Raw genomic sequence first — 12,198 nt, forward strand, 5'->3', positions numbered from 1 at the left:
CATCACCAGACCATTTTTCAGCTCTGTTGTTGTTTGACTCGTCAAGAAACAGAAGAAGAGGCTCATGGCACGGGTCTGTTTCCTTCCGCAATAACAAAACTAGTGAGTGTGAAAGCAAAGAAGCGTCCGCACTGCACTACGCGGGACTCTCTTCTCAATGTTGCTGAAGACAACGAGGAACACTGTCTTCGGACTAGCAATCCTGAAAATCAAGGGCTGGTAATTTACGGTGTCTCGTAATGAACACAGATGTTCACGAGGGACACAACGCAGCAACAGTAATCAACACCTGCCCCCCCCACCCCTAGATGTAAAAGCATACCCACGTCACTCTGCGTAGAGTTTCATTAAGTCAGTGACATGATAAAGCTCTACGTAGAGTGCAACGTTGTCCCAGCTGAAGCTTGGTCTTTATCTGTGTTCTTGCTTACATCTGGCCACGGCTGACCACTGGCACAGGACATCCCGAGGCAACTCACCTGTTTTTTTTGCGGCCACCGAAGACTTTGAATTTGGGCGTCTTGAGCTTAGGGATGGAGATCTTGGGTTTTTTGAAGGTAGAGAGACTCCAGGAGCTGATGGAGCGACGCAGCTGCTGCAGCCTGTCGTCAGCCATGGCGACCGCCGCAGCACACGCCCGCACCACGCCCGCAACCAACGCACTACCCGCCGACGCTCCGCACTCTAACAAGGCCGCTAGCCCACTGGCTGCTTCCCACTGTACCATGTGGGCTGCAAACGCCGTCCTGCGGGCCGCCCGAACCCGGGGGCTATTCCTGGCTGGCTTGAGGGGCGGCCGCCCGCGTGTTCTTACTACCACAGGTCGGCGGCGAGGGCGGGCGGGTGTCAGTAGAGGGACTCCGCCCACCCCTATCATCCGCTTTCTTAGGGCTGCCGCCCACCGCCGCGCAGATACCTGCGCAGTCCCCACGTGGCTGCTGGCCGTCCGGTACAGCGGTCCCACTCGACGTATGGAGCTCCGTAGCGAAGACGACGTTCGAGAGCGAAGGGAACTGTGTCGTTTAGAGGACATCGTAGCAGATCGAGGTGTCTCCTCGGTGAGACACGACACTTGGTGATCAGGTAGAGTGAAGGACGTCTGGCAGGGTGCACTCCAGCGATACTGAGCACTCAGGTGCTCCTCGGGAACAGACTTGAGCGACGAGCGGGTGTAGACGGGCGCGGGTGTTAAAGAGAGTTCGTGGTGCAGGGTGGAATGTCGGTTTCTGTACCGGGCCGAGGCCGAAACCCGGTGCCGGACTGGAATCGGGTCTCGGCAGTGGGGCGAGGGCGGAGCGTGGTGCAGGGTAAGGTCGGGTCGGGGCAGGATGACCGAGGGAGCAGCTCCTGGCATACCGGACATCTGAAACACAAACAATCATCAGTACACCATAATTCATGATTGTCTTTTTAAATGATTTCTTTTTCCTCATGCAGAATGGTCACTGGTCGGCCACTAGGCAATCAGTGGACACTCACTGGACAGTCACTGCACAGCCACTGGACAGTTACTGGACAGCTACTGGACAGTCACTGGACAGCCACTGGACAGACACTGGACAGCCACTGGACAGTCGCTGCACAGCCACTGGACAGTCACTGGACAGCCACTGGACAGTCACTGGACAGTCACTGGACAGTCATTGGACGGCCACTGGACAGTCACTGGACAGTCACTAGACAGCCACTGGATAGTCACTGGGCAGTCACTGGACAGTCACTGCACAGTCACTGGACAGCCACTGGACAGTCACTGGACAGTCACTGGACAGCCACTGGACAGCCACTGGACAGCCACTGGACAGCCACTGGACAGCCACTGGACAGCCACTGGACAGTCACTGGACAGTCATTGGACAGCCACTGGACAGCCACTGGACAGCCACTGGACAGCCACTGGACAGCCACTGGACAGTCACTGCACAGTCACTGGACAGTCATTGGACGGCCACTGGACAGTCACTGGACAGTCACTAGACAGCCACTGGATAGTCACTGGGCAGTCACTGGACAGTCACTGGACAGCCACTGGACAGCCACTGGACAGCCACTGGACAGCCACTGGACAGCCACTGGACAGCCACTGGACAGCCACTGGACAGCCACTCCACACGCTTCAACTTGGTTCGTGGTTCTAAGATATAACACTCCAGTGTATTACTAAGGATCCTATTGAGAATAAACACAATATCTTGACTGCATTTCATTACCCTGGGTTAAATTCGACATAATTTCCTACACAAAACCACTGCAAAAAATAAAAAAAAAAGTTTAGAATTATGTAAGAGGCTTCAATTAATACTTACTCGTGCCCACTTAGTTGAAAAGGCCAGATGCAAAATTTTTAGTTATTATGAACCTATTTGTACCTAGCAACACCTTATTAATAATCTTCATGAAGAAGAAGAAGACAAAAAAAGCACGAAAGAAGGAAAAATAATTCCTCTGTAAATTTGAGGTGACTTGTAAGTTGTTGGAGTCTGGGTATTATCAGTGTTGTTGTTGTGACGACCTTGTATGACAACACCAGGAAACTGCAGCCTCCACAACCGGAACTGATTTAAATCCCTCCCCGCCAGGGGACTTCCGGTAGCGGTGACGACACAAACACCAGTGACATCACACAAACACCAGAGACGTCACCCAAACACTAGGGACGTCACATACCGATATATATATATATATATATATATATATATATATATATATATATATATATATATATATATATATATATATATATATATATATATATATATATATATATATTATAGTGCAAGCAGACCAAATGGGGTCCACCTCTGGTGTAACTTGTGGGACCCACAGCCTCGGAGAAGTGGATAAAAAGGCTTCAAGGAAGAATATTTGGATTTCTTCCTGAAGCCGTTTGAATATTCCACTTCCCCTACCACCCCAACTTTTCATTCTTTTATACCAATAGGCATATTCCACTTCCCCTACCACCCCAACTTTTCATTCTTTTATACCAATAGGCATATTTTATTACATAATATGGTACAAAAGGTTTAAGAGATACATTGTTGATATAAAGATGGCATATACAGTACATGAGATCTGAGAGATACATGTCTAGTACATATCGTTACGTGTTTGACACTGATTATAATGCGAAAATCTCATCCAGCTCTTCAGAGCTGGGGCGTGTGCCCAAAATACAGCAGGCATTACCCCTCTGAACAGCCGCACTGAGTCCCTAGAACAGCGACTCAGTGCTGGTAAAACTTGTCAGTTACCAAGAACTCATTCAAAATTGAGTCCTTTCTAAAATTCTCTCTTATACCTTTAAAGATATATTTTTTCATTTATGCTAATGTAAAAATTAATAATTTTGTACCAAAAGAACCTTAGAAAACTTACCTAACCTTATTATAACAAGCGGAATTTAATTTAGCCTAATCCAACTAAATATATTTTAGATACGTTTACAATAATTTAATAATAAGCATATTTTTTTCGTTAAGTTCAGATAGGTATAGTCGATAGGTTTGAAACTTAACACTTCAACTACTATGCGAACATCCACACTCCAGAGTACATGCTTCCCAAAGTACATAACTCCCAGAGTACATACTTCCCAGAGTGCATAACTCCTAGAACACATGCTTCCCAGAATATTTGCTTCCTAGAGTAGTTGCTTCCCAGAGTACATGCTTCCTAGAGTACATGCTTCCTAGAGTACATACTTCCTACAAATGTCGAAGCCATTTATTTCATTTATTAGTCCAGTTGACTGGGGTTTATTAAACAGGTGTCGTCGGGAGGCTTCCTTTTATTGTTTTAAAGGAGAGGTTTCCATAGGTCCTAAAACAGAGGTTTCCAGGGATCTCCTAACAAAGGTTTCTGTAACAGAGGTTTCAAGAGGTCCTGTAACAGAGGTTTCCAGACTTCCTATGGCAGAGTTTTTCAGAGGTCCCCTATCAGAGGTTTCCAGAGGTCTCCTATCAGATTTCCAGAGGTCCCCTAACAGAGGTTGGCAGAGTTAATGTGACAGTCGTTTCCTGAGGTCACATAACAGGTTTTTAGGAAACCCCCTTACAGAGGTTTCCAGAGGTTCCATAACAGATGTTTCCGATCTTCCATTAAGAGAGGCTTCCTGAAGTCTCATATAGCAGATCTTTCTAAAGGTCCTTTAGCAGGTTTTCAACGGCTCCTAACAGAGGTTTCCATATGTCCCCTAACAGGGGTTTCCAGTATTCCCATAACAGAGGTTTCCAGAGGTCCCCTAATAGAGGTTTTTTAGAGGTCCTGTAATAGAGGTTTTCAGATGCTCCTTAACAGAGATTGCGAAGGAACCCTTAACAGAGTTTACCAGAAGTCCTGTAACGCAGGTTTTCTAAGGTTCCCTAAGAGGTTTCCAGAAGTTGAGTAAGAGAGATTTCAGGAAGTCCTTTTTACAGAGGGTTCCAGAGGTCTTGTAGCAGAGATTACCTCAGGTCCCTGACAGAGGCACGAGCAGACAGGATGCAGGGCGTGGACGGGTCTGGGTGGGGGAGGATAATGCTTTACACAAGTCGTACCTTTGTCTCAGTTATTGCAAGCGAGGCCAGACACCCGCCTACACCTGTTTGCCCAACACCTGTTAGTTTTTCCAACACCCTCTGGCCTATATATTACCCGTTGCATATATTTATACTCCTAATGTCCTCATCAACAACTGGAGGTTGAAATATCCTGACGAACTGTTGGTCTATGTTCCTGTTTCCGCGTTCCTGCCCCCATGTTCCTGCCCCCATGTTCCTGTCCCAAATGGAAATAAGTCACTCTGACTTTTTGGGGTTATCCTAGGTTCTCTACACATATGCTGCTATGTATGATAATCTATGTAACTGTATTTGTGTATACCTGAATAAACTTACTTAGTCTCCATGTTCCTATTTCTGACTCCATGTTCCTGTCTTCACTTTCCAGTGAAGAGATATGTATTAGTGAACTGTTGTGGGTCGCATCCTAGTGAAGAACTAAAAAAATGGTTGTACTCACCTAGTTGTGGTTGCAGGGGTCGAGTCATAGCTCCTGGCCCCGCCTCATCACTGGCTGCTTCTGGGTCACTCGCCCTGCACCATGAGCTTTATCATACCTCTGCTTAAAGCTATGAATGGATCCTGCCTCCAGTACATAGCTACCCAAACTATTCCACTTCCTGACTACTCTGTGATATAGCTAAAGGCTCCATTGAAATAAGCCACCCTGTTTGGTTTTCTCGAATTAATCTGGGTTATCAGTCATCCGGGGTTAATAATTCTTATAAATCACTCTTGGAAATGAAGGTCCGATGTAAAACGGTATTAATGGAATTGTCTGATGCGGTTGAAATCCTATCGACTTCACTAGGGTCATTACCTGAAGTTTACCTGGAGAGAGTTCCGGGGGTCAACGCCCCCGCGGTCCGGTCTGTGAGAAGGCCTCATGGTAGATCAGGGCCTTATCAACCAGGCTGTTACTGCTGGCTGCACGCAATCCAACGTACGAGCCACAGCCCGGCTGGTCAGGTACCGACTTTAGGTGCTTGTCCAGTGCCTGCTTGAAGACAGCCAGAGGTCTATTGGTAATCCCCCTTATGTATGCTGGGAGGCAGTAGAACAGTCTTGGGCCCCTGACACTTATTGTGTTGTCTTTTAGCGTGCTAGTGACACCCCTGCTTTTCATTGGGGTGATGTTGCATCGTCTGCTGAGTCTTTTGCTTTCGGAGAGAATGATTTTCGTGTGCAAGTTCGGTATTAGTCCCTCTAGGATTTTTCAGGTGTATATAATCATGTATCTCTCCCGCCTGCATTCCAGGGAGTACAGGTTCAGGAACTTCAAGCGTTCCCAGTAATTGAGGTGTTTTATCTCTGTTATGCGCGCCGTGAAGGTTCTTTGTACATATTCTAGGTCAACAATTTCACCTGCTTTGAAAGGTGCTGTTAGTGTGCAGCAATATTCCAGCCTAGCAGAACAAGCATCCTGAGGAGTCTCATCATTGGCTTGGCATCCCTAGTTTTGAAGGTTCTCATTATCCATCCTGTCATTTTTCTAGTAGATGCGATTGATACAATGTTATGGTCCTTGAAGGTGAGATCCTCCGACATGATCACTCCCAGGTCTTTGACGTTAGTTTTTCGCTCTATTTTGTGGCTGGAATTTGTTTTATACTCTGATGCAGTTTTAATTTCCTCATGTTTACCATATAGGAGTAATTGAAATTTCTCATCGTTGAACTTCATATTGTTTTCTGCAGCCCTTGAAGATAAAAATGTCTGAAGCCCTTGAAGATAAAATTTTCATCAGATTTTTAACTCTGGAGGGTTAACCACCTAGGATAACCCAAGAAAGGCAGTGCGTCATCGAAAGACTGTTTATTTTATTTTCACTGGGAGTTCCTCACTCTTGTCCCCCAGTATGCGACCCACACCAGTCGACTAATTCCGAGCTACCTACTTGCTTGCTAGTTGAACGGGACAACAGGTGTAAGAAATCACTCCCAATGTTTTCACCCTTGCCGCGGATCGAACCCTCGACACTCCGTGTGTGAAGCGAGTATTGTCTACCAGGCCACTGGCCACCGTAACCTTGTCGCCAACAGGCAAGAAAAAAACATGAAATAAATATATACTTACTCACTGAATTATTTACTCATTTATTTACTTACTCCCTGACTCATATATTCTTAGTTACTTGCTTATTTTACTGTCGTACATGTAAAATGTTTGACCACTTAGATGTAAGTTAGTTTACCAAGAAATTTTTTTTACATTTTCTTCTTATAAATGCTTAAGAGAAAACGAGAAAAAAGTAAATTTTTTGTAGGATAAACATAATTAAAAAGACTTTGTAAGATTGCATTATAATTATTTATAATAATAATAATAATAATAATAATAATAATAATAATAATAATAATAATAATAATAATAATAATAATAATAATAATAATAATAATAATATCTTTATTTACTACAAGTACATGTACAAAGTATACAGTCCTAGCTGTCAACAATAACATACTACTATATAGAAAGCCCCTTGTTAAGCTCCGCATGTCGGGCAAATTAGGTCAGTGTCCCAGGATGCGACGACATCATCGATACCATGCTAACCCTTCTAGGGTAGGGTAGGTGCCTGAGCCCGAGCCTTTAGCTCATAAGACTGTCATTCCCATTTGCCCCCTTGGGGCGGGAATGGCTTGTGGCTAGGCCTGGGGACAGTTGGTCCCAAAGATGAGGAGGTACTTGTGCCTCCTCCCATGGGAGACTTAGGTCTCAGACACTCCCTAAAGAGGGAGCCAAGGCCGGGCCACCACTTGGAAAAGGGCCGGGCCGGGAGAATACCGGCGAATCTTTAATGATAATAAATAAATGCGGCGACATCGACACCATGCCTAACCCTTCTAGGGTAGGGTAGGTGCCTGAGCCTGAGCTTACAGTTCACAAGACTGTCATTCCCATTAGCCCCCTTGGGGCGGGGATGGCAGACCAGAGAGGCCTAGCTTGTGGCTAGGCCTGGGGACAGTTGGTCCCAAAGATGAGGAGGTCCTTGTGCCTCCTCCCATGGGAGACTTAGGTCTCAGACACTCCCTAAAGAGGGAGCCAAAGCCAGGCCACCACTTGGAAAAAGCCCGGGCCGGGAGAATACCGGCGAATCTTTAATAATAATAATAATAAACAGGATGCGACGACATCGATACCATGCCTAACTCTCCTAGGGTAGGGTAGGTGCATGAGCCCGAGCCTTTAGCTCATAAGACTGTCATTCCCATTTGCCCCCTTGGGGCGGGGATGGCAGACCAGAGAGGCCTAGCTTGTGGCTAGGCCTGGGGACAGTTAGTCCCAAAGATGAGGAGGTACTTGTGCCTCCTCCCATGGGAGACTTAGGTCTCAGACACTCCCTAAAGAGGGAGCCAAGGCCGGGCCACCACTTGGAAAAGGCCCGGGCCGGGAGAATACCGGCTAATCTTTAATAATAATAATAACAGGATGCGACGAGAGGAAACACATTACGTGATCATCATCGAGATTGGATACAGAACACCGGTGTGGAAAGATCGTAGGACTGAGTGTGTTGTGTTCGCTTGGAATATATATCTGTGTTAGTTTACGCACAGATTGGCGATGTTTCTAGTGATCCTTGGACTGTGTTCAGTGTTTCAGGGCAGTGAGCCACGTGCGGGTGGCTACGGACCCTGACTGGGGCACTGAGCCTCACAGCTCTGCACCCAGTGTGGGCGGCTGTGAGGTCACAGGCAGCAGCTCTGCTGCTGGCTCTGTCCCCACACCTAGCCACCATGACAGACCCAGGAGAGCGGCCTAAACGTTCATTGGAATGCGGGGACGAGTTGGAGGACGATGCGGGGCAGGTGGGAGCCCCCACCAAGAAGGCCAAGGATGCAGTAGAGACTACTGTATCTACCAATCTGCCACTAGATCCGTCGGCAGCCGCTACCCAAGGAGACTTGCACCCCCAGATGGCCATAGGGATTGTGGAAGGAAGCCAGGAGGCTGCAGCTCCAAAACTGGCAAGGATAGAGCCATCCCAAGTCCCTACACCAGTTGCTCTGGCCTCCACAGTGGATGGGAACTGGCTAACTCCACGTGGATGGAGGAATTCTCACTCAGGATGGAGGAATTCTCACAAGCAACCAGGGCCTTCAACAAATTCAAGGCTCCGGATTATGGGTTTGTAAGGTATCTGGAAGGACTACCTCGCCTCAAGTTCCACTGCGAGGTCACTCTCAGGAACGAGGTTTTGGTCATTCCTCGGGATGAGGATTCTTACGAGGAATTGAAGGGGCTGGTTGTGACCCATCCCAGCATGGTGGAACTGGTTGCTTCGGAGAAGGTGTACAAGGGGGTGCTCTTACACGTCCCTGTGCCCCTCCAACTGGAGCCCATTTTGGAACAGTGAACAAGGTGCAACAGTGAACAAGGTGCCCACCCGCCAGGTGCTGATTCACCACAAAGGTCCACTTCCCACACACCTGGACCTTGGGGTCTGGGGAAGATTCAAGACCTGACCATACCTGTCGGGCCCAGTACAATGCTTCAACTGTCAGGGGTTCAATCATATTGCAGCCACCTGCCAGCGAGAGAAGAAGTGTGGTGTGTGCAGCAAGGCACACGACTCGAAGGACTGCATTGCCATTCTCAAACAGCCAACCAGCAAAGCCCTTCGGCCGGAGCCCAAGTGTGCCAACTGCTCAAAGAGGCACCATGCCTGGAACCGGAGCTGTCCTGTGATGGTGCGGCACTGGCAGCAGGTTCGTCATCGGAACGACCCAACAGCCCCAACGCCACCCAGCCTTGGAACCACCCAGCAACAGTCGGTATGGGCTCCGACCGTGGTTCCCCAGATACTGCAGGAGGGCAATACCAGCGAGTTCCCGGCACTGGGCTCCCGACAGTTGCATCAGGGGGCATACACTGGCTTGCAGCAGCGGGGTCAACTACGGGGTCAGATGGTAAGGTGGCCAAGAGGATAGAATCAACGGGAAAAACAGCCACAGGCCAGGCACACTGCCAAGCAGCTCCCAGCTGGGCACCAACATTCCTTGCCATACTGCCAGCAGGCCTCTTCCCAAAGGCAGGCCCCTACTGTGAGCGGCCAGAGTCAGGCAGAGGTTCCTCGCCAGGGGACCCAGAAGCCCATGGCCACTCAGGTCGGGCCCAGGGTGCACCCAGCTTATGCTGCTGCAGTGTCAACAGCCACCCAGACATACCCAGTGACCCAGCACCGACTCGATGGGTCGTCCAGCTCAATGCCTGCGGAGGTAATGGTCGAATCATTTCCCAATCGACTGAAGAAAACCATCGGGGTCATCTCAGCACTCTGTCGCCTGCTGCTGTCGGCGGAGGACAGGGGCGCCTGCAGACAGCTCCTGTCATGGATGCTGGACGTGGTCCTACTGGACAGGAAGGACTCAATGGAACTTCAGGCCATTATCCAGGAGTCCTTCCAGTCCATGATGGAGGAGGCCCAGGAGTCGCCAACAATGGACGACGAGTCCCAGGCAGAGATGGAATCAGAGGGTCACCTCTGCTGCCCTTGAAGATCCTCCAGTGGAACATTTGCAGGCTGCAGAGGAAAATTCACTTAGTGATTGAAGCTGTAGTTCAGGATGAGATTGATGTCTTCCTGTTCCAGGAGACACTTACCAATTCGTCACATCAAATGCAGCCACGTATCCTGGGATTCTCGGCCTACCTTCAGTGCCTGGAAGGGAGGGGCAGGGGCACGGTGATCTACGTCAGTACCACTATCCGTCATTCAATTTCCAATGACCCCATCAACTGTGGGGAGGGCATAGAGGTTCAGGCTGTCACCCTACACCTACTGGATGGACCTCTCGTGGTTTACAATATTTGCAGAAGCTCTCGGTACACCCTTGACATTTCAGAGGGGGCAGCACTCACCCCACGGGAGGGTCTTGTTGTGGCTGGGGATGTCAATGCCCACCACCCAATACTTTCTTCTGTCTCTCCTACCAACGCAACTGGGAGGCACCTTGCGGCTGTGCTGGAGGAGGTCCCTGAGATCGCCCTCCTCAATAATGGTGAGCCAACCCATCACTACGGTGGCCGCTTGGACGTCACACTCATCTCTAGGCAGTTGCTCTCGAGTGCGAGATGGGAGGTCCACCCCCGTCTCACCAGTGATCACTTTGCAGTGGTCACCATGCTGATGGTCCAGCGGTGCCTGCTCCCCACACCTACCCCCAGATGGAATCTAAAAAAGGCCGACTGGCAGTGCTTCCAGGAGGTCATTGAGCGCTGGTGGGTAGAGTCTCCTCTTCCGGAAGACCGAGATGAGGCGGCTCAAAGATTGCAGGTGGCCTTCACATGTGCAGCTGAGGCAGCCATACCTAAGATCACAGGCGGAAGGTTATATAAACGTGACTGGTGGTTTTACAATGAAGACATCAGGGAGCAGAACCACAGCATCAATGTTGTACGCAAGATATACAGGCGTAATCCCACGGTTCAGTCCATGCATCTGCTCAGGGAAGTGGTGCGGCATGCATGCCTTGTCTCACACAGGGTCCGGCAGGCTAATTGGTTCGAGTGGTGTGCCTCCTTCAGCTACTCCTCCACCTTATCTGAGATTTGGACCAAGTTACAATTGGCCACCGGGCAGTGTCGCAGTTGCACCCAGACCCCGCAACTGAGGCAGAACATCTGGTGGACCTTTTCACCTCCAGAGCGGCCATGGCTCAACTGCCTCAGGATCTCCAGGACCTCCAAGCCACCTTCCTTTCTTGAAGGATGATGGTGATCCAAGCGGCATGCCAGGCTAAGGACGTCACGGATGAAGACTTCACCAACCAGGAGCTCCAGGCAGCCTTCACATCTCATTGGGACACTGCACCGGGGCATGATGGTATCACCTATGGCATGATCACTCGGTCTGGCCATTCTGGACATTCAGCTGTCCTGGGGGTCGTCAACTGGACTTGGCGAGCTGGCAAACTCCCTGTCATATGGAAGGAGGCTGACATCATACTGATTCCTAAGCCTTGGGATCCTGGCAGTGTGAGACCCATCTCCCTCACCAGTTGCATCTCGAAGGTGTCTGAAAGGATGGTGTTGGAGCGCCTGAGGTGGAAGCTTGGCCCTCCTCATAAACACCTCTATGGCTTCACCAGAGGAGTGGGCACTTTCGAAAGCCTTACCAATCTACTGGCTGGCACTGGGTCGGACGCCCAAGCCCACATTGTTGTCTTTCTTGACCTCGAGAAAGCTTTTGAGCTAGCCATTGCACCTGCCATCCTCTCACTCTTAGCCCACAGGGGGGTTAAAGGCAGGTTGCTTTCATGGCTTCGTTCCTATCTCCAGGACAGGCGGGCCCAGGTATGCTTCCATGGGCATGCCTCTTCTCTCAAGACCCTGGACAACGGCACTCCACAGGGCTTAGTCCCACCCTGTTCAATGTACTGATGCACCAGCTGGTGCGCCTGCCTTTCTCCAGAGGCACCTTCCTCCTCAGCTATGCCGATGACCTGGCACTTGTCGTACCTAGGAAGTGCCGGCTTTTGCAGCGTGCCCAGGAGGACCTCGATCTGTTGGCTTCCACTTGCCGTCACTTGGGGCTCAAGATATCTGCAACAAAATCCAAAGCCATGATCCTTTGCACCAGGGTACCCTGTCAGAGGCTGTGGGTCCTGGGCATCGACCTGGAGTGGGTTCACAGTTATAGGTACCTTGGCAT

At 49.5% G+C, this 12,198-nt stretch overlaps 1 protein-coding gene across 2 annotated transcripts in view; it reads right to left on the minus strand.

Annotated features, from left to right (window-relative positions):
• The window catches only part of LOC128692109 (uncharacterized), a 219,840-nt gene that overhangs the window by 178,613 nt on the left and 29,029 nt on the right, over positions 1-12,198 (minus strand). For both annotated transcript variants that reach the window (XM_070085132.1, XM_070085131.1), the window contains exon 2: positions 480-1,363. In XM_070085132.1, the coding sequence (XP_069941233.1) occupies positions 480-1,363 (884 nt within the window). The remainder of the gene's footprint in view (positions 1-479; positions 1,364-12,198) is intronic.

The sequence above is a fragment of the Cherax quadricarinatus genome, chromosome 15 (genome assembly GCF_038502225.1).
Source record: "Cherax quadricarinatus isolate ZL_2023a chromosome 15, ASM3850222v1, whole genome shotgun sequence".
Classification (NCBI taxonomy): Eukaryota; Metazoa; Arthropoda; class Malacostraca; order Decapoda; family Parastacidae; genus Cherax; species Cherax quadricarinatus.